The following is a 27,058-nucleotide window of genomic DNA, read 5'->3' as shown; positions in this document are numbered from 1 at the left end:
GGCTCAATCCTAGGACCTTGAGACCATGACCTGAGTCAAAGGCAGATGTTTAATTGACTGCGCCACCCAGATACCCCTAAAGGAGAATTTATTGAGAGAATACAGTCACGTGGCACCCAAGGCAGGAAGGAATACCTGGTGTTCTAAAGGCTTGACACCAGGAGCTCCATCTCAAGGTCTGCGTGGTATGTCATCTCTGCCACCAACCCTGGGTTTGCTGGATGACTCTGGCAAAGGCTTTATGTAAAAATAATTGATGTTCTGGGTCCTTTTCCAGTTAACCGTTTTTATAAACAGAGTATGATTTCCAAATTTTAAAAAAGCTTTATTTATCTTACTGTCTTTTGTCTCAGTGGGAGAAGAGGGTTGGTGAGCTGTGGGACCTCTATCTCAGTACTAATAAGATTTTTTAAAAAATTGGGTTGGTTCTCTATAGATGGTATAAATTTTTCTACTCTAGAAAAGTATGACTTTTGTTTTTCAGGTTACCAAGTTTGTATTCCAACCTGCTGGGCTCAAAATAAGATCCAGAATCAAAACCTTTGCTTGGGAAAGACTATACACACATAGTGTAAGAGATGTCCTCTTGCACTACCAGTTCTATTCTTTACTATCCAAAAGCCCACTGGGGCATCTCCCAGCAGCTTTCAGAATATAAGCTGTTGTAAGTTAAATACATGTATGAATTGAAGAAATTATACCTATGAAATTATATTTTTTCTCATAGTTCAAAAGTAGCCAAATACAACAATTTCTGTGGATCCATCTGGTACAAACTAATATTTTTAGATTGCCTTATTATGTATTTTTACAAATTCATAACTTTATGTTTTAGAAGACTTCTAAAGTAAATTGTCATAGCATCCTGATCTCGTTCTTTGCCTTTTTTTTTATCTTGCAAGTATTAATAAATAAATATTTTATGCTTGTCTACCGCCTTGTTTGTCTAGATTCAGAAAAATGTAAAGCAGTCTAGACTTCAGTCTTTGACTTGAAAGTTCACCTATTAGTTGAGGGTACATTAGTTAGGTAAATACAAGGTAGTATAAATAAATGAATGTTCTATTGAATAAGTGCTCTTAGAATTTTAGCGTAGGGAAGTAGTAGGGGAAAAGTTTCATGGAAGATGGGGTTCAAACAAGGCCACAGGCCATAGTGAGCTATAAAACAGTCCTACAGAAAAGAGGGCAGGGTTTTAAACAAGTGAGCCAGTTAAGTAGGAGCTAGGCTATTGGTGACTTGCAGTTAGGCTAAGCAATTTTGGTTCTGTATTCTGTATCTGTTATTTCAAAAGAGGGATGTAAGATATGTAAAACAGTCTCTTGCGGTTTAGGAAGAAAATAATAGAAATTCTAGTTTATTCTAAAATGTGCTTATTAATATTAAAAAGATTAATTTATGCCTATAAATAGCAAAATGTATGCATATTTTGGGGGCTGTGCATGAAATATGTGTCTGGATGGGGTAGCTAATTTAAGTCTTAGAGACTGCTGCTTTAGATTCTAGAGAAGCATCAAAAGATTTAAAACAGGTGTGATAAATACAAACTGGTATCGAGGAGACCTGAATCTCTAACAAGTTATGGGACAGATTAGAAAAGAAAGTAGAAAAAGTACAAGGGTATATTATAAGCATCTAGATATAAAGCAGCACAGGCCTGTGTTGAATATGGTGGCAGTGGAAATAACTATAATCTATAAAACTTGGTGTTCCCTGTGAATTGTGGGGGAGAAAACAAAGCATGCACAGCAAGATTGCTTTCTGTGTTGACTGGAGAAGGTTAAGTCTGAAGAGGGGATCTGTTTAATGAAAGGTAATGAGTTCCATTGAAATAGAGTAGCCAGATAGCCAAATGAAAATGTGCAACAGGCAGTTGAGACTATAGGTCTTCCAAATGTTAGGTTAGGTGTGAAAGAAAGCATAATCATTACTCTTACAACTATAGAATGAACAGGCATCAAAGATTTTATTTAACGAATGAGTACACCAGTAAGATGTTACAGCCAGTTCAAAGAACTCAAAATACCATGTAATGGTGGTTAAAGAATGCTGAAGTGAATTTACAAATGCAAGAAAACGGGTCAGTATCCACAAGGTGATAATCAGTGACATCCCACAGGAAACAATTTCTATGAACAGGAGTTATTTGCAGTTATTATTCATTTTCTGCAAGTTAATTAACATCCATCCCTACAGAGTTGTAATATAGCTTTGTCAAATAACAAAAGTAGATAAACCTGAATGAAAGTTCTAGCCAGGATATAATTTTCATTGTTTTTTCCTTAAGTTGATGGAAATGTTTTAAATTTCAGAGCCTTCCTATTGGTAGGGTCTTTAATCAATAGAAGTTTTTAAGTTCCTCTTCATTTAGTTAAAACTCATTTAATTAATTAAAAAAAAAAAAACAAACACGCCTCTTTTAAGTTTAATTTGGGCATTTCCAGCTCAGAAACTATGGATGTGATACAAGGATCCCTTGTCCCTTGGAAGTTTTTTTTTTTTTTTTTTTTTTTTTAAGATTTTATTTGTTTATTTGAGAGAGCACAAGCAGGGGAAGCCTCAGGTAGAGCGAGAGGGGGAGAAGCAGGCTCTCCGCTGAACAAGGAGCCCAATGCAGGGCTTGATCCCAGGACACTGGGATCATGACTTGAGCGGAAGGCAGACACTTAACCAACTGAGCCACCCAGGTGCCCCTCCCTTGGAAATTCATATAGGTAAAACACTACCCAGTCTTCCAGCAGCTCAAATTTCACCTTAGAACTCACTTGCTTCAGATGGAGAGGAACCCTGCCTCAGAAGATCGTGGGTTTGTTGTTTTAGACTGTTGTACTCTTAATACTGTGATAGGAATAGCATTTAAGTTACAAGCATTAAGGATTACTCTTTTATTTCTTGAAGAAGAATACTGAAAGGTTACAAGCCTTCTCTGATCATCTCTCCTTAATTTTTGATACTATAATAAATTAACACAAATCACTAGTCAGTTAACCAAATATTTTCAAAAAATTTAGCAGCACGTTAGTTTTTTCTTTTATTTTTTTTCCAATTTATTTATTTTCAGAAAAACAGTATTCATTATTTTTTTCACCACACCCAGTGCTCCATGCAAGCTGTGCCCTCTATAATACCCACCACCTGGTACCCCAACCTCCCACCCCCCCCGCCACTTCAAACCCCTCAGATTGTTTTTCAGAGTCCATAGTCTCTCATGGTTCATCTCCCCTTCCAAGTTACCCAAAAGCACATACCCTCCCCAATGTCCATAACCCTACCCCCCTTCTCCCAACCCCCCTCCCCCCAGCAACCCACAGTTTGTTTCGTGAGATTAAGAGTCACTTATGGTTTGTCTCCCTCCCTATCCCATCTTGTTTCATGGATTCTTCTCCTACCCACTTAAGCCCCCATGTTGCATCACCACTCCCTCATATCAGGGAGCTCATATGATAGTTGTCTTTCTCCGCTTGACTTATTTCGCTAAGCATGATACGCTCTAGTTCCATCCATACCAATGCTTAGTATATACTAAATCCTAACAAGAATTACTGGGAAGCTCCCTTGAGTTTACATTTACTGTGAATCATAAGTCAAGGGTAGTTTTATTCTACTGTTAAACAGTACTCTTCAAAAGTAAGATCATGACTCTCAAATCTAAAATGAACATGAATCAAAGACTTTAACTCGTGGGCACCTGAGTGCTCAGTCCGTTAAGCATCCAGCTCTTGGTTTGGGCTCACGTCGAGATCGCAGGGGTCCTGCGATCGCCCTGCATTGGCCTCCGCATTCAGTGCAGAGGCCACTTGAGAATTCTGTCCCTCTGCTCCTCTTCCCCACTCACACACACTCTCTCTGATCTTTGAAAAAAAAAAAAAAGATTTTAACTCATTAGTGACTGAGGAAACTGGAAAAAATTACAAGTGGTTAATAGATAAATCCTAAGATTAGACAAATACATAAGCCCATCAAGAAGGCAAAATAAATTTTCTTCATAGGTGCAAAAAAATAAAAGACCTGACCTCTTCCACAGTAGGGACAGAAGTCAATTGAACCACCAGCAGACAGAATTTATTTGCATGTCTACAAACATTAATTTCCATTATTACCAGTTTCAACAAATTAACTTCTATCTCTGCAGAGTTGTTAAATAGCTCAAAGGCACAAACCCCATAGAATCGGATGACATGGAAGGATGTGCCCTAAACAATACATAGTTTTCCATAAAGACACTTAGGAGGGTTTTTTTTTTTTTTTTTGATCCATTTAAAAAGCTTTCAGAATCTGTCCTTAGATAACTAATACTTAAGGTAAATATTAGCTAAGGACGTTGATTATTTAAAATCTGCATTTTATACTGTATGTTGAGGTATGCAGAAAGTACCTGACCGAATTGGCCCAAGATATAATTAAAATCATTAAAAATCATAATATAGTTTACATCTATTGTGAGGAGTAGAAATGTTTGTTTTTTAAAGGTGTTTAGCTAACCCTCCAAAAATAAAATTTCTTTTATAGAAACACACTGATGAAAATTATATGGGCATTCATTTTAGGATTTCATTTAAGTAATCTTTGCAGTTGGAATCATTAGACGTGTTTAGAACACTGGTACAAAAGAACACCAAACAGGTTGTATCAAGTTAGCTTAAATTAATAACTTAATTATTTAAGAAAAGCAACTTCAGTCAACTTACATGATACATACCCGTGAAACTTGAAATTATTTTGGCACAATTGAACTTTCCCCGTGAGTTTGCCATAATGTCACTGAAAACTGTCAGTTGATGTACAATAGCAAAGTGCTTTTTACGAAGTACCATTTACTTCAGAATGGACCATAATCATCTGTAATAGCCATAGACTGTGCACTGTGCTAGTACTCTTCAGGAATACACAACAACAGATTCCTCAAAATGGTAGCCTTTCAGACTGTTTTCTTCGTTGACCAAGTGTTTTTATTGTGGCTAACCTGAAGCATGTGAAAAAATTGAAGCTAGCCTGTTTCTTATATGCCTCACCTACGCTTGTTAATAGATGACAGCATTCCATGTGTTAGTACCTGTGACACAGGAGAGACTTTTACTATTAAGCTATGTGGTAATGATAAAGAAGACAGAAAAAGTCTTTTTATGGTAGCTGGGTCCTCACAACAACTCTTCGTGTTCTGGTGATAAGAAGACGCAAGTTGGGTATCCAGTAGAGGTACATGAGCTTGTTATCTCCAGAGCTGATAGAGCCTCTTGAATTCCCTCACAATGACAGGAACCCCATCTGAAGTGAAGGCGTGCAGAGCTGGAGATACCAGAGCACTATTCTTTATGAGTGCAAGTAGGGTTAACCCTGTTGTTGTAGAATAAAACTTCTGTGTAATTACTTTAAAAGGCCATATTCTTTTTCTTCAGTAATTTGAAAGGACTTCAAAGAGGCACATAGTTGGTGGTCGCTATTAGTGAAAGCGTGACTATGAATTTCCTAGTCTTAATTTGCGTGAATATGAGGGGAAAATATCTGGAGATTTCAGGCTAGAATAAGTCAACAAGTTCATGATGAAATCTGTGTAGGCACTTACTATATTTGTTTTGTTTCTAGGGCTGTGTAGGTTATAAGAGTTCATTGTGTTCCAATATTCTGAGTGTTAACGTCTTCATTGCTGATAGCAACTTGCAGAGCTTTGGCAAGCAGAACATGTCTCCATCCCCTAGTTCTAAATAACAGGACCTTTTATGGCTAAGTACACATAAAAGTTCATGTGATTAGTTATATCCATAGAACGTAGAGCCATGGGGCCAGTGTTGGGGAAGTACAGGTAGTGTTTGCTCTATGCTTATGTTTAGTGATTGTGTTACGGTGGGGGTTTCAGAGACTATATGTGGGATTCCTAGTGCATGCTCAGTAATTGGAGAAGTTAACGTATCAGCTCTTAGGATTTCTTATGATTCTGTAAGCATGAAAAAAGTCAAATTGACTAAAGTGATTTTAAAATAATTTGACTTCAGAGAAACTAAGAAAAAAATTCTCCTATCTTAACCTGTTGTGTGTTTACATTCTTTCAGTGCTTATAAAATAAGCATTCATAATTGTAAATCATATTTTAAAGGATATCAAGATTACTATGAATTAATTAAAAGTGCATCTTAAATCTAATTTAAATAATCATTAACGAATAAATTAACAAACATAGTACTAATTTATTGATCAAACTTTGTTTCCCAATTAAATAAACTTCATTAGTTTACTTGGATAATTTTAACTTCCCAAAACTTCACAGTGGTTGATTAGAAAATCAGCCAGTCTCAAAGCTATTTAAAATGTTGAACTCTGTAATTCTACTTTAAAAAAACACCCAATGGGGTTTTTAAAAATTTAGACATTCTGGAAATAAATTAGTATTCCACAGATTGTCAAGCCCTTGGTTGTAAAGCTACTCTTTTAAATATTGGACAAATCATTTCATGGTGATTTTAGTGAAAAAAATTAAAAATCAGAAAACCAATTGTTCATTATATTTTTACCTCAAAATAAGAAGGAAAAGTGAACGTGTTGTCTAGGAGATACTTTCATAACACAAAGTTTTCCAGAAAGTCAGTTCAGTGGATTAGGTCAACCCCTGAAGGAGCTCTGTAGGAAGAGGTAGCCAAGGGGGTGAAAGATACATGCTGTTTAACATATTATTACAAACTTTAAAAGTAAGTAGAAGGGGGAAAATTTCATTAGTGGGGTGTTTTTTTTGTTTTATAGAACTTCAAAATAGATTTGTTGCAATCTTACACCAATAGATGTTCAATGTCACTAATAGTCACTAATAATATGTATATTCTACATAGAAAAGAGTCATAGCTGTCATATGTAAATAAGTATTTGAGTTTTTTGCCTCTGAGTTTTGTAGGAAAATGATAGTATTTAAGAACAAATTAGGAATGAGGTTACTGAGATAGGATGCTAATTCTTTCTGGTGGCTAGGATAAACTCAGGCGGAAAGCAGTTTCAGTAGATGAAGTTGCTGAAATGTTCATTTTGTAAAGGTACTATGATAGCTTCTCAGAGCATCATTTTGATACATCTGTGTCAGTTTGCACACTCATTGGCCCTATCAGATGTGTTGATCAGGCTGTAATCAGATTTAGGTTGTAAATGTCAGAGCCGTGAGTAATTTAGTATTCTCTAGGAAGTTTGGGAAGAAAGAATCCAAACAAATTAACATTCCTTTTTTTCTTAATGTGCCCTGGGAGCATTAATTTTGCTTATATCTAAGGTTTACCTTATTTGGAGGATTAGAGTACATTTGTGATCATTTAAAAATCATTTCAGTGGCTCTTGTAATAATTCATTCAGTCTGTGCTCTCTTAATAAATTTTACAAAACTCATGGCAAGTTAGTATCATTTGTGTGTGAATTTTCCAATTGTATTTCAGACTTTAAGAAAGAAAGGCCTTAATGGTTGTGACAGCCCTGATGCTGACGATTACTTTGAGCACAGTCCACTCTCGGAGGACAGATTCAGCAAACTAAATGAAGATAGTGATTTTATTTTCAAACGAGGCCCTGTAAGTACTTTCACTTTACCTCTACTTTTTATTTGTTGATCCTTTTTGTTAACTTCATTATATAGGCTCTGAACAAGAAGGAACACAGAGGGTGCGACAGCCCAGACCCTGATACTTCCTATGTGCTAACTCCACATACAGAAGAAAAATATAAAAAAATTAATGAGGAATTTGATAATATGATGCGGAATCATAAAATCGCAGTGAGTACTAAAGTATGGTTTGTGCTTTTATCTTGTGCATGAAGATATTGGCTACGCATCCTGTTTATTTTCGCAGTGGGTGATGATACCAATAAGTAGAAGGGGAAGAAATTTCGTTAGGGTTTTTTTGTTGTTGTTGTTTGTTTTACAGAACTTCAAAATAAATTTGTTGGAGTCTTATAATAATACACGTTCAGTGTCTTAAACAAGGAAGTGAAGAGAAGGCATCCTAATCTAAGTTCTACTTACTGTCTCCTATACCTTTGGACAGGGCACATAAATCCCTCTCAGATGCCAATTTTTTCACCAGTAAAGTGAATGAGCTGGCTTACATAATTTTTAAGGTCCCTTCTAGCTCTTAAATTTCCATGATCGTAAATATAAAGGGTGCATATAAGATTTCCCTTTCCCTCTCATGACTTAAAAAATATTAAATGTACATTAATAGATCTTGAGACTATAAAATATAAAGTGAATAGATTTATTACAAAATTTGATGTTTCAGGATTATTTTTAATTATTTTGTATAGTTGCTGTAATAGTAGTAGCTTACTCTTTGGTTCTTTGTAAATATCCGAAAACTATTTGGCAAAATACCTCCAAACTTTTCTTTTCTTTTACTGTAGATATTGAGGAAGAGAGCCTTGGCTTGATACTAATTTAAGGAAGCAATGTTTTTAAACTGGTTGCAAAACAAATACTTGGTTTAAAATTTTCCTATGCTCATACATCTATCCATCATGAAAACCAGTAGTTTTTTGAGTTATCCTTCTTTGATAGTTCTTCAAAGAGTTCTTACGGGGAGCTCATTGGCAAGAGCTGCTTAAAACAGCTATTTTGGATCTGATTTTCTAAAGCTGCATCTGTATTGTAGGCTTCAGGGAACAAATTGGTTCTGATTCTGATATTTATCTTATTGTCAGAGTTAATTCTCTTAAAAACTATGCCTTGAAGTATACATCATGGATTATCTCTTCAAAGGAGTCCTTTACTATAAGAAGCTCATGAAAAATAGATTTAAGGAAGTATTTTTGTGCTAATACAGTTATTATTCTTTAAAAAAATAAAATGAAATAAAATCCCTTCTGACCTCACATGGATGCTGGTGACTTTGTAGTAAATGTTAAACTGCAAAATATTATGTAAATAAAATTGCTTTACCTTTGAAAAAAAATTTTTGTCATGTAGCCATTGTTTTATGTCAGTTAATGAATGATAATTTTCTTTCTGAAATAATCTGTTGAATAGAGAACATAAACTATATTCTTCCAACTTTGAATTAGCAGTGATACCACTCTTTGCAATCACTTTTAAAATATGGGGAGAAGAAGGCTTTCTTCTTTCTCTATAATGGAGATGTTATAAAGAGAACTGTTATTTTCATGGTTAACAAGTATATTGTATATGGTCTATGAAGGAAATACAAGAAGAAATGACAAATACTATTTTAAGGGGGTGTGGAATACTTAGGAGGGAAGTAAGATAGCATTTATAATTATAACTTAATCTTCATACAATTTAAAGATAGGTTTTCAGCGGTTAATTTTATTGTTTAGATGGTTTCTTTGCATTTCGTCACACTCAGATTGCATTGTGTTGTATATATGACTTGATTTTTTTTTTTTAAGTTTTGTCCATTAAGAATGTCAGTCAGTTAAACCAGGGCTGATATATAATGTCCCACATTTGGTGTATTAAATTTGTAATTTGTGTACATATTTTCTCCTTTTGTTAAATTTGTAATCTCTCAATAGAAATGTAATGTTACTAAACTGGTTTGGATTATTAAAGTGCTAATTTTATGCTTACTTGCTAACGATATATTTTGTAATGTCTAAATCTGACAACACTACTTTAATATCAGGTTCTGACATCTAATTTTCATTTCTAGGTCCGTTTGAAATATATATATATACACACACACTTTATAGTAGTGTATATGTATTCATATATAAAACGGAAATTGAAAAGTTTATGTCAGACATACTCATGTTCAAATGTAATTCTGAAGAAAGCAACTTAAATCTACCAGTTGATTAGTAAGAAACTATCCCTGTCCTCAACTTTTAATAACTGTGGAGTTACCTTATCCAAATTAAAATTCATAAGTTATTTATTTAATATAGATGGAAATGAAACTAACAGTTTTCTCTTCCTTGTTCTTTATTTACAGCCTGGTTTGCCACCTCAAAACTTCTCAATGTCTGTCACAGTCCCTGTGACCAGCCCTAACGCTTTGTCCTACACTAACCCAGGGAGTTCACTTGTGTCGCCATCTTTGGCCGCCAGCTCAACATTAGCAGATTCAAGCATGCTGTCTCCACCTCAAGCCACGCTGCACAGAAATGTATCCCCTGGAGTCCCTCAGAGACCACCGAGTACCGGCAGTACAGGTGTGTAGTGGTCTCTCTTCTGCTGGTTCTTTAAGAAAAAGAATTGCTGACATAAGCAGTGTCTGATTCCGCTACCTTTAATTTTCTATGATGTGCGAGAGTCACTGCCACATAATTGATTCCATTTTAAAGAATATTTTTGAGGATTTACTGCAGCGCTGTGGCATCCTCTTGGGTACAGTGGACCCATATACAGAATCTGCCATCTATAGCTTTCCTTTTCACGGGAAACCATACTTTGACAGGCAGAAAATTTAATTAGGGAATCATGAGCAAAGACTTAAAGTTCGAGTGTGAGTCACTCATGTCAAAAATAAGAGAGTAGATGTACCTGACTGGAGTTAGAGTTCATGAATTCAGCAAAAATCAGCATTTATGACTTTATTCTTTGTAATACAGTGATTCCTCTTCTTTATGTCCCAAATTTAATAGTACTGGTAGCACTAACCCCATTCTTAGGAATTTGTACTTTTTGATATTGATACAGGAAAGCATTTGTATCCAGAGCTTGATAGGTGAGCTTTTATATGTATATTTAACTATATCATATTACACAGTTATGCCAGATTCAGTCTAGGGCTAGTTTTTATTTTTGCTTTTTAGGAAAGGAGTGCAGTTTACTTCGTTCAGATAAGGAAAACCAATTCATGTTCATTCTCTGCCCTCTCTGTTCTCTCTCTAAAATTTGTAGGTGGGATGTTGAGCACTTCAGACCTCACAGTGCCAAATGGAGCCGGAAGCAGTCCAGTGGGTGCGTGAATTACTCCTGTTTGTCTTTCTAGACATCTGCCCTATATGAGATAAAGGGAATATTGTCCCTCAAATGAGGCCTTATACCAGATGAGGGGAAAAATGGGTATATGACTAGAGCAGACATGTCCCTTTGTAAAAGGCGAAAGATTTATACGATCTGAAGAGAAACCAGAGCATTGTCCCTTTGTAAACTTAATTTTCTTCTGAGGGGTATTTTTACTGATACCTAACATTCTTAAATAACATCCCTGCTCTGTTCTTTTTACCTTGGCCTTGAGTGCTTCCTCAAGTGCTTTCAGATACTGTTCTTTGTTAAAGATGCAGTTGCCTTCATACAGTTTTTACATCAAGCCAGTTTCTTAAGGAGATTTCTGTATCATCTATTCTTGCCAAAAGTTAGATCATTAGCAGACTGATACATTTTATAATAGCATGAAATGTTTTTGGAGAGGTTGCAATAACAAAGAAATGGTGGGCCTGCTTCTAGAGCTACAAAGATTATTAAGAAGTTTGTCTTCAAAGCATTGTTTTGGTGGCTAGTGTAGAACATCCACATTTTGTCACAGTTGTAGCCAAATTGGTTTAGTTTTGTTTTGTTTTTTACTTTAGGATCCCAAAGATGACTAGCAAGTTTAAACACATGTTTAAATATGTCTGCCCAACCTCTGCCGGCAAAGATACAGTATGAACTGAACATTACAGAAACATGGCATATATGTCAAAGAGTTGTAAGAATAACTGTATTCCTTTGGATTATCATCACATTAAGTGGTCTTGGTCTCTTAATCTGTGATAAACATAGTTATCATCATTGTATCTGGAAAAAAAAAAAAAGAATTTCTTCCCTGATTTTAGATATTGTGTGTTCCTGGAGACTTCTGAACACAGACACTTCTACGAAAAATTTACACTTGTATGTATTCAGCCCATTCATTCTATTAAAATGTCAGGAGCTTCTGCCTCAAGAAATTTGCAGAGATAATTGAGTAACTTAATTTAAGGTGATGAGAAAGAAACATATTGCTGAGACAAGTTATAAAACATAGTGGTAGGTTAAATGCCTAATTCTGCCACATATTAATTGTGCTTTGGATGGAATATTATATAAGACCCATTGTAGGATCTTTTTTAACATAATTGTGGAAAATTCATAACAGTATTAATAGTTATACATTAGGCTGCTTTACTTATATGTGTATTTCCAAATATTTATAGTTTATTTAAACTTCATTTTAGTTATTTGCATGCCCATATACATACTCTTTTTGTGTTAAACTTTCCCATATGCTTTTACTCCCCCAGTACTGCCCATCTTACTTTGCCTTCTACTTCCTAGCTTAGTTAAGGCTAGAATCAAGAATTTCTATTTCATTTAATGTTAATTGTAAGTACCTCTTGGTTTATTTCCGAAATTAGTTTCCCCCCTCCCCCATGGAGTTTAACTCTTCGAAGATTTCTAATGTGTTCTCCCCTTGACTTTCCTTCTTTTTTTTTTTTCTTCATCCTTCTGGCATATTGTAAACACGGTTCTAACTCCTGTCAACCAAGTGTTTCAATTCCCATTTTTTTTTCTTGTACTTTTTACACTTCCTAAAAGCTTCTTCAATATTTTTTTCTTATCTGCCATGCAACTGTAAATCTAAACTCTGTCTCTGCTGCTTGGTTTTTCTGTGCTCCCTTTGGTAATTTTGAAACTCAGACTTTGTCATCATCCTAATTTGACATTTTCTTTTGTTGTTGTTGTTGTTTTCATTCATTTTTCTTTTTTTTATAAGCCTCCTCTCCCTGTCGTGACCTTTATGTTTAGAGGGCTACATCAATCCTACTCCTGGGATCATGGCACATCGTCATTACTTCATACAAAGCATCTCAGTATGCTGTGTATTAATCCCTTTTATACCTCTGTTCCATTCCCATGCCCTTCCTCCCCCCATCTTAGGTAACTAATGTGTTTAGTGTTAATAGTGTTAATAATTATTATTAGGGAACATGTATTTTTATTAAAACTTAAAATTCAAGTAAGTATTAAAATATTGTAAGTGCTTAGTGAGAAACTTAAAGATTTTATTTGTTTGAGAGAGAGAGCATGTGCATGAATGGGGGGCTGGGGGAGAGAGAGGAGACAGAGGGAGAGAAACAAGGAGCCTCCTTGCTGACCTGCTGACTGGGGAGCTGGACATGGGGCTCAGTCCCAGAACCGCATCACAACCTGACCCACAGGCAGACGTTTAACCGACTGAGCCACCCAGGCGCCCCTTTAGTGAGTTATTTAAAAGTCTGTTTACATTATTACGTATAAACAGAGATAAATTCTGCTTCTTAGGGTACACCTCAGCATCTCATAATACATCAAGATTGTATGTCCTGATTCTTCATTAACTCATACTCGTACATGCCAATTTTATCTAGACTGCGTGTAACTCTACTTACTCCACTTGTGTGGCATATATATATATATATATATATATATAACTGCTTTTTAACAGAATTAGATCTAACTGAGTAGACCTTTTATGTCAGTTAAGATACCAACTTGAAGCATGTATTTATGTGAAATATTTAGAGCATACATGGGTTTAAAGTGTTTTTACTATAAATTGTCCCTAAAATAAATGATCTGCCATGGGTATTTTTAAAATGTTATTTTTGTGAGGAAGAGCCAGATAATATGTTTTAACTCATTTTCAACAATGATGCCATTTTGGTTTAGTAGTTTGGAAAAAGTAGTTTAAACTCATTATTATACCAGATATACTCTTTATGAATGAAAAGATTAAACAGTTAAGATTCCCAGAGAAGTTTAGAGGGAAAAATATTTAAAAGTAAAGAATGATTTCTAATCTGTTTTTCCAGATATGTTTCTTGGAACTGTATGAGAAGAAGGATTTATCAATGTTTGGTAAACCTTGTGTTAAATAAAACCAAGCAGTTTTCTTCACTGTAGGACTTACTGAAGCCTTTAAAATGCTAATTTGTTTGTGAGTCAGTAAACTTAGTATGTAACATATGGTTACACAAAGTGATTTCATAATAGAAACCTTCACTTTTTTCCTCATGAAAAAGCATCTTTCATAATTAGTATCATATAAAACATTTTGGGAAATCTTTCTGGTCTTAAGATGATATATAGAAAAGAGTTTTTGGATAATGAAACCTTCCATAAATGAAATTAAAATTGAGGTTTAAAAAAAGACAAGACAATTAAGCTTGTGCTGTGATAATAGTAGACCTGATTATTGGGACCAACCCTTCCGCTGAAGACACCTACAAATGCAAGGCAAAATATTTTTTAAATCTGCTTGAAAGCACTTGAGAACCTACAAAATAATGAAGAATTCCTGGCTCAAGACCCAGGGAATATTGGAGACAGATCCTCAAAGAGGGTGAGCCTGGCATTTATGACTGCTTTTCCACAGGTGGTAGTTGCCACTTCCACAGCGGAGCAGGATGCCTCAGAGACCTAGGGGGACAGAGAAGTCAAAGTTCAGGGCCCTTAAAAATTGGGAGGGTCCAGTATGCTCCTGTCACTTTGTGTTGAGCCCCCAAAAAACAAGACCATAGAAGTAGAGTGAATCAGAGATTAACAGGCCCTTCTAGTAGCTACATCTAACATCTGCGCCATCTGCCTTCTGTACACTAGAGTGTTGTTATCTACATTTAAAGTACAGAGTAAACATTCTTTACACTGTGTTCCTTTTTTCTGTTTTTTAAGATTTTGCTTGTTTATTTGTCAGAGAGCGCATGAGCGGGGAGGAAAGACAGGGCAGAGGGAGAAGCAGACTCCTTGCTGAGCAGGGAGCCCAGTGTGGGACTCAGTCCCGGGACCCTGGAATCATGACCTGAGCTGAAGGCAGATGCTTAACTTGACTGGCCACCCAGGTGCCCCATATGTTCTTCTATATTTAAAAAAAAAAAGTTCTTTGTGTTCATTAAACTGAAAATTGACCACATGCTGGGCCACAAAAAAAGTATCAACAAATTTCGGAGAATTTAATCACATAGAGGTAAGCTCTCTGGTGACAGAGTATTTCAGTCAGCAACCAATATCCAAAGAGCCTTGTTTAAAACCAATTTTTTATACATAATCTGTATAATAACTTTAATTTTTCAGTCCAGGCTTAAAGACTTGTCATGAGCCACTTCCATATAGTTTCAATTAACCTTTAAACTGGAACATTTTTACTGATACTGTAATTTTCAAATGTATAATGTTTTTATAGATGAGCCTCTGTTCTCCTTGTTCTTATTTTTAATTTTTGTTGAGTCTCCTGCTTCCCAAAATACAGGATGTTTCAGGCCCATGTAATAAGGAAAGCAGAAGCATCTTTGAGGTTTTTAAGCATGAGACAAACTTAGAATAGGGAAAGACATGTTAAATAGGAAACCAGAGGAAGCATAACCGTAAAAGAAGGATTGATTCGGTTGTGTAAAATTAAGAATCTTTATTGATCAAAAACACCATGAAGAGAACGAAAAGGCAAGACAGTGAGAAAATGTAGATTGTATACATACAGTACACAGAGGTCTTTTTATCAAGAATACATACAAGTCATCATGAAAAAGAAATCTGATTTTTGAAAATGTGCACGAGAACATTTTACAAAACCTTTTACCAGGTATTAGTAAACCTGTGACAAGATACTCAGTCTCAGTAACCAAGGCAATGCAAAATTAAAACCACAGAAAGCATCATAGACCAGCCAGAATGGCCAAAGCAGAATAGGCTGATAATTCCAGGTGTTGATAACTCTCATTGTGAGAGTTCCACACTCTCATTCCCTGAGGATGACAGTGCAAATTGATGCAGCCGTTTTGACATTGTCTTCTGAAGTAGTAGATATATGGGTTCTACAACCCACCAATTTTATTCATCCTTATATACTGTAGAGAAATGCATATGTGTACCATGAGCATCAAGAAATAAAGGAATGCGCATGGCATTGCCTGTTACAGGCAACGTCTAGAAATAATCCAAATTTCTGTCAACAGTAGAATAAATAAATAAGTGATAGTATGTCTATGTGAAGGAGTTCTATACTGGAATGAAAAGGAAGAAACTATAGCAGTAATTAGCATGGTGGCTGAATTTCATCAGACTATGATGTATGAAAGACAATGGATGCAAATACAAAATTATTCTATTCTATCTAAATAAAGCTGGCAAAATAGCCAAGCAATATTATGTGCTAAGATTGCATGTAGATAGATGATAAAACTGTAAAGAAAAACAAGTCACTATAATAGTCATAATATTGGTTATTTTGGGTAGGTGGGACTACAGGAATGTTTGGGGGGCCCAATTATAGAGCCTTTTCAGGGTTTTGGCAGTATTCTTTTTCCTGATGTAATGGATACGTGGAGATTTTAAATTTATGCTAAAGCCTTGATTTTTAAGTTTTTATTTTGTGTACCATTTTGTATTATGTGGTACGTTAATATGAGTTTTAAAATAGATACATTTGATTTTTAAAAGGAATTATAAACCAAAGTGTGGAGGTACTTTTAAAACGATAAGAGAGGGGCGCCTGGGTGGCTCAGTGGGTTAAAGCCTCTGCCTTCAGCTCAAGTCATGATCCCAGGGTCCTGGGAGCCCTGCATCGGGCTCTCTGCTCAGTGGGAGACCTGCCTCCCCCTTTCTCTCTGCCTGCCTCTCTGCCTACTTGTGATCTCTGTTTGTCAAATAAATAAATAAAATCTTAAAAATAAATAAATAAGTAAGTAAAATGATAAGAGAGTGTAATGTACATTGTATAGGTGTTATACTATCCTGAAATCTAGAGAGAAAACATTACACATTCATACTCTCAGAAAGACTTAACAGTCTTTGGGCAAAGACTCAGTTCATTGGGCACTATTGTCTGCATGTGGCAGCTAGATGTTCAGTCCCATCTTGAGATCAGGAAGCAAGACTGTGTCAAGGGGACAGACCAGCAAAAGCCTAGGATGGCAGAGCAGCAAGCTGGAAAGCTCTGGCTCCTCCACAGTGAGCTGCAAAAGCCACTGAGCTTGCAACCACTTTTCTCCAGTTGTCTTAAGTGAGATAAAAAGATTTTCTCATTCTGTAGAGAAGAAGTAAAATAAAATACAAGCAAGAGGAAGGGGAATATTTAATAAGTAGGTGGGTTTTTTAATGTAACTAAATGTACAATTCAAAAAAGAAACCCAACTAGTATTTGAAAAATGGAAAGGATGTATCAGGAGATTTAAATAAAAATGACAAAAGAAAACCACAAACTCACTAATTGCCAACTATTACCACTTTGTGTTGTGATCTGGAGAACCAGTGCAGGTGTGAGGAAACTGATGATGGCATTGTAAGTTAGTAATGAGCTTTCTGAAAAGATTTTGTGAAGATGTTCCAGTAGTCATAAAAATGTTCATGCCTCTGAGCCCACAAATCCCATTCCTGGGAATCTCTCCTAAAGAAATGAACTAGAACTTGCAAAGATTCACTGCAACTTTATTTATAGTATGAATAATAGGAAGAACCCAATGTAGTCAACAGTATGAAAGTTATGTAAATGAAAATTTTCATCTGAACTTCTTTTTAGTTGTAATTTAAAACTATGCAAAAAATATGCATGTGGAAAATAAAAAGGAGGGGAAATCCAAACTGATTATCATAGTTATGTTGGGATGGTGGGTATAGGAATTTTCTCTCTCCTTTTCTAGTTTTTAAACTTTCTATATTGATATGGTTGGTACCTCCACAGTCATAACATTTTATTATAGTAAATTAGAGCATTCATTTGTTTTTCCTTGAAACATAATTTGTTTTCAGTCTTTTATTGTTCAAGTAAAACCTGCCAGTTTTGTACATGCTGTAAGTTGTATACATTTTCCAGAGTGGCATTCTGACTTGGCATACGAGGTACATTTCTCTACTGAAAGTTGACATTTAATACTTAAATAACACTGTAGTTCAGATGACTTCAGGAACTCCTTTTGACTCTGGGCCCGTGTTTAAAGATCAAGCATAAAATAAAGTCTCTGATAGCCAGCAATTTCACTTTTTTTTTTAAAGCATGTTGAGAAAGAAAAAAATATACCAGACTAGAAACAGAAAGGCTCAAGAAGCTCTTAGAATTGTTTAGGGGTGAGCGAAGGGAATATGTAAGGGCTTGCGTCCTGGCAGAGGCAGTGGCCAGCAACGAGAGGTGGATGAAACGAGAAACGTTACAAAGAGCGGTAAAGCTGGAGCTCTGAAGCCTGGACTGGAGTGACAGCGGGTGGGTGTAGTACAGGGGGTGTAACTGGCAGGGTTGGAGGGGACAGCAGCGTGTCTGTGGGATATGGTTGCATGGGGACTAGAAATTAGGTGATATAAAGAGTAGAAACAGATTTAAGAGTCATAGAGAGGCAACGGTTAAAGCCAGGGAGATGCATGCGGCCTCAGAAGAGGAGAGGCCGCGTTGGGGCTGCCCACATGGGAGGGATGGAGAGGTTGAGTACAGTCCTCAGGAAGGGCTCACGGGTTTATCTCATGAGCGTTGTCTGTTGGGGATTATAAACTTAGAGTGGACAGAACCCATGTTGTCTGTCATATAGGGATTTCCACTGCATTAAGTGCATGTGTCTACCATGATTTTTAAAACCGTAGTCTTCTTTAATTTTCAGTTCTTTATGCAAAAGATAATTGTATAGATTTTTTTAATGTTTTCTTTTATTTATCGAATAATCAGCTGGAAGTTTGTCAGATTTTATGAAAATTTGTCAGATATGATAAAAATCAATTTTTGAGCCTTGCTTTGGACACATTTTTCAGGATCCTTTGAGATTTTCAAAATCCTGTGCATGTCAGTTCAACTTCTGAATTTGATTCTTAGTAGTAAAACATTAATGACATCATTGTCTGCAATTCAGCCCTAAAGAGTAGTGTTAAGGACATGAAGTGCTTTCTAGCCACTTGAATACATTATTCCAGCTGTTAGGATATTCTAAACTACGATCCAGACTGCTATAATTGAATGATCTGCCTTAGAGCTATAGGGACCATGAGATTAGCTTTCTTAAGTTTCTGGAGACATCACTATGCACTTTGCTCAAGAGCATTTTTGTCATGTTTGTGTCCGGGGATAATTTACTTTAAAACCTGAGAACACATTTTGATAATAATCACATTGGGTTAATTCATTTAGAGTTGGTATTTTAATTCTTAAAATTGTAGGCTGTGGCAAAATGAGGTGGTTTTTTGGTCATAAAAAAATGCATGGGAAGTAAGAAGTATATTTAATATATGCTACACTCCACTCCACAAAATAACCAATAGTGCATATAAGGTTATCCTGTTTCAGCCTGGCAAGTCACCAGACACTTACGTTATCCTCTAGTAATTATCTGCTGCAGACTCCCAGCTTCACACTAAGAAATACCATGCTTTTAGATTCCCTTCACTCTGGGTGACTGTGGTATTTTATGTAGCTGAAAAGCATCCTAGGCTCCACATGGGTAAAGAGTATTAGAGCTTCTTGATAATGCATTCTTCTACATTAGCTTCGCATCATCTTGTCATGTATTTGAGAAGAAATACTGCTTTGTCCTTCAGATTTGAGTGCAAATCAAGTAAATAAGAATCTTGCAGATGTTATCGAAGAGATTACAAACATTTGTGCCTATTAAGAGAAATGTTATCTATACTTATTAATGTTAATCTAACGTTCTATTAGTTTCTGTTAAGCTTATTTTTAAAAATTACTTGATAAGCATTTTATATTCAGATGACTACCCTTAGCACTTACCTCTCCCTAATGCCTGGATGAGCTCTACTCCACAGGGGATGGCCTAGTGAAGAGATTGTTTAACAGCACTACTTTCTGAAGCTTAACAGGAAGCAGGAATTGCTCTCTGGGGTGTGGAGAGGAGATTCGGCCCAGATTTAATACATGCTGTTTCAAGATAATGGAAGTAGAATGCAGGAAACAGCCTCATAAGGTTAACTGAAATACCAGTCCTCACAACAAAAATTAAATCACATAAGTGAATTAAAACTGATAGGGCACTTTGTAAAAGTTCCAGAGAAAGCAGGAGGAGTTGGGTGGGTGGCCGGGAGGAAAACCGCTTATCTGGAATCCTGACAGTTTGAATGACAGCGGCAGGAAAGATGCAGGCCAGTTCCCCAGGGCCACACCTCACCACTCAGTTTTCTTTGTCCTTTGAAAATGTACGGGTTAGGATCCAGTAATGTTGATTAGATGACTTTGTCAAACGTCAATTTTTAGTTATTCATGTAAATAGTACAGCCAAATAACATGTTTTTCAAACTCTTTATGATAAGCAGATATATTGAATCATCCATTTTCTTCAGCTGATTATTTTCAAGTACTTAATCCCTCTCTTTCTGGTTACATTTTTTAAATTTTAGAATTCTATAGATCAGTTGCCCTATTCATTTGAATACTGCTCCTGAAATTTTTTTTTAATTTTTTAAAAAGGTTTTATTTATTTGAGAGTAAGAGAAAGATCACGAGCAAGGGGGCGGGGTAGAGAGCAGGAAGCCCCATGCAGGTCTTGATCCTGGGACTCTGGGATCATGACCTGAGCTGAAGGCAGATCCTTCACTGACTGACTGAACCACCCAGGCGCCCCCGAAAGTGTTTTATAAACCACCAAACACTATATGGGTTGTAAATAATTTTAAATAATATTTCTGCTCCATTCAAGAAACTTTCATAAAATAAAATGTTCTGATAACCAAATACAAATGCTCTTAAAGTGAAAAACCTGTAGTACATAGTTGTCTTTTGTCATTAACTCATTGCAGTTCTTGGAGACGCATTATTGCACTTCTTGGTATGCTTTTTCCAGGGTGCAGTTCTCCTTTCTGTGTCAACTTTTTCCTCATCCTGGCTCTCTTCTGAGTCTCAAAATGGCTCGAGTATCAAATGCATCCTCAGTCATGTTTGGAGGAATGCAGGAGCCTCCCTCACCATCATGTAAGAGCTGCTTTACTTAGGATCCGACTGGACGTTCCTGGGTCCCATCCAGTGGTGAGGGAGAAGGCCTGCACACGTTAGCTCGGACCTGTCACTGAGCGGGGCTGGAGTGGAGTCCGCTTACCCCGACCACGTGGCTGCTACCCCCGAGGAGGACTAGAAGGACTGCAGCCTCTGTGAAAATAGGAACGGTCTTTCACTTTGATCTCTTAGCTCAGCTGACACCCAGAAGGGCTGCATATAGAGAACATCACCACTGTGTACCCACGTCCTCACTTCCTCTGAGAGAGAGCCTGCTCTTTTAGGAAAGTTGAAAACCAGGAATAAGATGATTAAAGTCAGACAAACCACAAATACTTAACGAAGACCTTACTGGCAGCCAGCTTATCCGACCTCCATTACCTTGCTCCCTAGTAGGACATGCCCTATTAGAAACGGATCTTGTGTTTTATTTTTATTTTTTATTTTTTTTAAAAGATTTTATTTATTTATTTGACAGAGAGAAATCACAAGTAGATGGAGAGGCAGGCAGAGAGAGAGAGGGAAGCAGGCTCCCTGCTGAGCAGAGAGCCCGATGCGGGACTCGATCCTAGGACCCCGAGATCATGACCCGAGCTGAAGGCAGCAGCTTAACCCACTGAGCCACCCAGGCGCCCCGGATCTTGTGTTTTAAATATCTCTCAGTAGGTCCAAGCAGTAAGACTGGAAGCAAGTGGCATAAGTCTTAAGTTTTATGTGTTTCAAACTTGGATTGATATTTTTGCTTCTTTTTAAAATATTCAGAGATACATGTGGTCAGCTGCTAATGAGTTTTGTTACAAAATTTATTTGAAACTAGAACTAGGGAAAACTTGTTTCCTATTTCTACCAACGTCTTTTAACAACTCTTTTCATATTAATGAATGATATTTCCTTTTTCCAGGGAATGGATTCGTAAACTCAAGAGCTTCTCCAAATTTGATTGGAACTACTGGTGCAAATAGTTTAGGCAAAGTTATGCCTACAAAGTCTCCCCCTCCTCCAGGTGGTGGCAATCTTGGAATGAACAGTCGAAAACCAGATCTTCGAGTTGTCATCCCTCCTTCCAGCAAGGGCATGATGCCTCCACTGGTACGTTAAATTTTTCTTCAGCCTCATTCCTCAAAATACAGTCTGTGTTTTTCTTCGGAATTTTTTGTACTTCCATTGAATCTAGACCCTTTCTTAATATTTCTGTTTGAAGTCAGCATTTGAAGACACAGGTCTATTTTAAATACACAGAAATCAGATTATAGAAAAACAGGATGTAAATATGCTTAGTGGTTATTTAAAATTAAAGCTAAATGAGGAGAGGTTGTTAGGCTTAATTTTAATTTTACCAGGCTGGGATCTTAGCTCAAAGATTCCATGACCAAATTCATAAACCTGACTTAAGTATTTCTTCTATCTCTACTTTGCATACTTTCAGTAATCGATTACACATGCTTTTCTGTAGGAGAAATACTGTATTAGTTGTTAGAAAATTCTACATACCAAAGAGAACCACTGTAGAATAAGGGACAAGGCATCAAAACTTGAATGAGTTAGTCTCCACGTAGTCTTTGTTTATTCCTTCTCAACTAACCTTCCCATTGAATACTATAGAGAATACAGGCCTCCCCGCACTAGCCCTTGGCAATGTCTTCATAGTTCCAGGGTCATATGCTTTTGAATCCTGTGTTCATGAAGAAGAGGCAAGTATGTTTATCTCCCTGCGCTTCTTATAGGAAAAAAAATCAGAGTATGTATGCAAGTTTTGAAACCATTCCTTATACAGCATGGCTTGACTAACATGCAGTGTGATATGCCAGGCGTTCTCTCTCCAGTGCAGCACTGTTTGGTTTTTTGCTAAGTAAAAGTTGACGCCATCAGGCTTTAGATAATCTACATATGTATAATGCTTTATCGATTCCCAAACATCTTCATATGCCTTGTCACATTTGATTGTCAATTATGTTGTAATCTTGGCTGGGTAGAGATGAGGAAACTGAGGGAGAAGTTAGTACTTGTCCAAGGTAACATAAAAGAGAGCCAGGACCAAAACCTTTTAAGGCAAGAAACAAACAGTTTTTCATTTGGAGATGATAGAAAGCTGGAAACTGTGTTGCTCCCAGCCTTACAAGGAAAACGAGTTGGACAAACAAGTTCACAGTTCTCCTTGAATAGATCATGGTGCTGAGATTTCATGCAACCAAGTGGCCCAAACTAAGGAAGAGACACGTACTGTAGGGAGAGGACATTCGAGCACTGATTTGTCTGGGTAGGACACAGGTAATGAGAGGTTCAGCTCAGATGCTTGGGGAATTGCTGGAGGCCAAGTGTTCACTGGCAGGACCATGTAAACCCCTAGTACTCTGACGTAGGTGAAGTCCAAGTTCTTTTGGAGGCTTTTTCTTCACAAACCCCACTGGGTGCTCACAGAAGAGATTGGGAACATCCTGAAGATGTCTCCACTATGATGTACGGCTGAGAAAAGGGAAGAGCAGCCCCTGTAATAGGGACAAAATGTGCTGCCTGGACCCTTCTCCCCTTTCTGTCCTACGGACCAGAAGTGTTCATCTGTGAGGGGATGAACGACAGAAAGTGTCACCCTCCAGGCCCACTGGCGACCTCCCATTGTAACTCGAGAAATGGAAAAGGAAAAACATCTGAAGCCAGGGCAGAGGCGCAGGAACAATGTGAACGCCAGGAGCATGGCAGGTGCCCAAGAGGCCCCAGCCCGGGGCGCAGCACCAAGAGGCAGAAGGCTGCAGACTGAGAATGGAGCACACACTGGAGAAAAACCGACTTCCGGCAAACCAGCCTCACTTCCTGCTGCAGGGATTCGGGGCCCATGGTGGCGGCACCGAGGGTGATGACTGCACCCGTGAGCTCCAACTCAGCCCAATTCCTAACTAAATGAACTCAAACCAAGCGCTAAAGACCTATTGGTCTGTAGGTCAGTAAAGTTAACCCAAACTGCAGAACAAAGAGAAAGAAGGGTGAAAATAAAACAAAAAGCAGAACAAATCTTCCAAGAGCTGTGGACTTCTATCAGGTAGTTTAACATATTTGTCAATGGAATTCCAAAAAGAGGGGAGAGAGAACAGAGCAGAAGAAGTACTTGAAGAAACAGTAACACCAAGTAGGACAAATACACACACATTTCAGATTGCTTAAAGCAAAGGACAACAAGGAGAAAATCTTAAAGGCAGCCAGAGGAAAGAGAAGGAAAAAGAAAATATATACCATACTTCTCTTCAGAAACTATGCAAGCTATAAAACCGCGGAGTAACCTGCGGTGCTCGAATTCAAAACAAGAAACCCTCAACCTGGAATTCTGTATCCAGCAAAGTTGTCTTTCAGAAATGAAAGAGAAATAAAAACTTTCTCAAACAAAAAAATCTGGGGAATTTATTGCTGGGAGATCTGTTCTTCAAGAAATGCTGAAGGAAGTTCTTCTGCAAAGGGACTGTGATGCCAGCAAAAACTTGGATCTACACAGAGAAATATAGAACAATGGAAATGAAATAAATGAAGATAAAATAAAACACAATTTATTTTCCCCTACATTTTGTAAACCTTTTATTTTAGATTACAAAGGTAGTGCAGAAATTTCTCCTAATGCTTCATACCAGTTTCTCCGATTATTAATTAACATCTTGCATTAGTATAGTACAATAGTACTGTAGTACTGCATAGTACTAAAAGGTCAGTATTGATACATTATTATTCACAGAACTTTTGTACTTTATTCAGATTTCTTTAGTTTTTAAACCACACAGCTTGTGTTCTGGGACCCCATCCAAGACACCACATTACACTTAGTAGGCTGTTTCCCACTTAGTAGGCTGTTTCCTCAGACTCCTCTTGGCTGTGATAGTTTCTAAGTCTTTCCTTGCTTTAATGACCTTCACAGTTTTGAGAAGTACTAGTAAGGTATTTTGTAGAATGTCCTTCCATTGGGACTTTTTTCCTCACGTTTTACTCATGATTAGACTGGGGTTATGGGTTTCAGGGAGGAAGGCCACAACTCAAGTGTGCCATTTTTATCACCTCATACAAAGAGTACATAGTATCATTATGAGTAATTACTGTTGTTGTCAACCTTGGTCACCTTGCTGATGCAGTGTTGCATGGGTTTCTGTGCTGCAAAGTTACACTTCTTCCTTTGCGTACTGTCCTCTTTGGAAAGAAGTCCTATGTAAGATCCATACTTAAGGAGTGGGGAATTAGGCTCTACCTCCTTGAGGGCAGAATATCTACATAAATTATTTGGAGTTCTTCTGAACAGGTGATTTATCTGTTTGCTTTTATTATTTAATGATTTACATTAATACAGACTTATGGATATTTATACTACTAAATTCTGCTAACGTATAGTTCTACCAAAACTGTTTCATTCTGTTGCTCATATTCCAGCTTTAGCTGTTGAGGACTTTTCACTTGGTTCCAGTTCCTCTGAAAATACACCCTCATCCTTGTGGGGTTATTTTTGGCAGGGAGGGGATAATGAAGGTTACTTTAAAATTTTTCAGTTACGACGACGTGTTCCAGGCTCATCTTGTATATTCCCTGCCCCAGTCCCAGAATCAGTCATTTCTCTAAGGAACCTGGTTCCTTATTACTGGAGACTGGTATTAGAAACCGGAATCCAGGCATCTTTCTCTTTTTAATTGTTCTAAAAGATCACTACTTTCTAAAGCAAAAATAGTGGGAATGAATTTGGTGCTTATAATACATGTAGAAATAAAGTGTAGGACAACAAAAGACAGGAAGCAAAGTTGTAAACACACTGTTTGAAGCCCTTACTCTACACCTAATATGATATCTACTTGACGGTAAACTCTAGTTAACTAAAGATGTATGTTATAAAACCTAGTGCAACTACAGAAAACAATTTAAAAAGAGGTATAAAAAGTCAATAGAGGAGATAAAATGGAATTTAAAAAAATGCTCGAATAGCCCAAGATATGGGAGAAAACAGAAAAATACAACAAAGAACAGATGAGACAAATAAATACAGCTAGCAACATTGTAGATTTTAATCCAACCGTACAAGTAATCACACTGAATGTGGTCGTAAACATCAGTTAAAAGACAAAATGTTAGATTGTTTAAGAAAAGGAAGGTCATGGCGATTCACAGACCTGTACCCCTGGGGATAAGTATACATTATATGTTTATTTATTTATTTTTAAAGATTTTATTTATTTATTTGACAGAGATCACAAGTAGACCGAGAGGCAGGCAGAGAGAGAGGAGGAAGCAGGCTCCCTGCTGAGCAGAGATCCTGATGCTGGGCTCGATCCCAGGACCCTGGGATCATGACCTGAGCCGAAGGCAGAGGCTTTAACCCACTGAGCCACCCAGGTGCCCCCATTATATGTTTATTTAAAAAATTAATTAATTAATTTAAAAAAAAAAGGAAGGTCATACTATACACAATCTATAGAAACCCTACTTTAAATATAAAGGCATAGGTTAGCAGATAGAGAAAACGTATTATGCAAATGTTAACCACAAGAAGGCTAGTGTAGCAATATTAATTTCAGACAATGTGGGCTTCACAATAAGGAATATTATCAAGAATAAAGAAGGACTTCACACAGTCCATCTTCCAAGAAATAAGTATCTTTAATGTATACACACCTAACAGCCTGCCTTCAAAATTTGTAAGCCAAAAACTGATGGAACTAAAAGGTAAAATAGAAAAATCCACAACTGTAGCTGGAAACTTAAACATTCTTCTCTCCATAATCGGCAGAACAAGCAGGCAGCAAAATCTGTAAGGATCCGGACAACCTGAGCAATACCCAGCCAGCCTCACCAGTGCTCGAACAGACTTCTATGGGACACTTCACAACAGCAGAGCATAACGTTTTTCTTAAGGGCCCTTGGAACATTCACCAAGATAGACCGTTACCTGTGCCATAAAGTAAATCTCAACAAATATCAAAGAATTAAAATCATCTAGATTATATTCTCTGATCATAATGAAATCATAACAGAAAGGAAAAATCCCTATATATTGAGAAATTAACACACTTTTAAATAATCTCTGGGTCAGAGAGGAAATCTCAGGAGAAATTATAAAATATGTATGTGTGTGTGTGTATGTATGTATATGAGAGAGGGAAACTTACAGCATTTGATGTTTATATTAGAAGAGAGAAGGTACTAAATCAATAAACTTTTGTTAAAACTCATAAACTCAAGAAAGAAGAGCAAAAATTTAACCC

At 36.9% G+C, this 27,058-nt stretch overlaps 1 protein-coding gene across 7 annotated transcripts in view; it reads left to right on the top strand.

Annotated features, from left to right (window-relative positions):
* The window catches only part of MEF2A (myocyte enhancer factor 2A), a 160,421-nt gene that overhangs the window by 119,907 nt on the left and 13,456 nt on the right, over positions 1–27,058 (top strand). For 5 of the 7 annotated variants that reach the window (XM_044229770.1, XM_044229775.1, XM_044229773.1 and 2 more), the window contains exons 5-8: positions 7,604–7,741; positions 9,915–10,134; positions 10,826–10,885; positions 21,742–21,929. In XM_044229770.1, the coding sequence (XP_044085705.1) occupies positions 7,604–7,741; positions 9,915–10,134; positions 10,826–10,885; positions 21,742–21,929 (606 nt within the window). Of the gene's footprint in view, positions 1–7,406; positions 7,539–7,603; positions 7,742–9,914; positions 10,135–10,825; positions 10,886–21,741; positions 21,930–27,058 lie in introns of all 7 variants that reach the window. The other 2 variants (XM_044229776.1, XM_044229774.1) reach the window with 1 other exon arrangement.

Source organism: Neovison vison, chromosome 13 (assembly GCF_020171115.1).
Source record: "Neovison vison isolate M4711 chromosome 13, ASM_NN_V1, whole genome shotgun sequence".
Taxonomy (NCBI): Eukaryota; Metazoa; Chordata; class Mammalia; order Carnivora; family Mustelidae; genus Neogale; species Neogale vison.
Note: the sequence above shows the minus strand (reverse complement) of the source record. Positions and strands in the feature narration are given on the sequence as shown.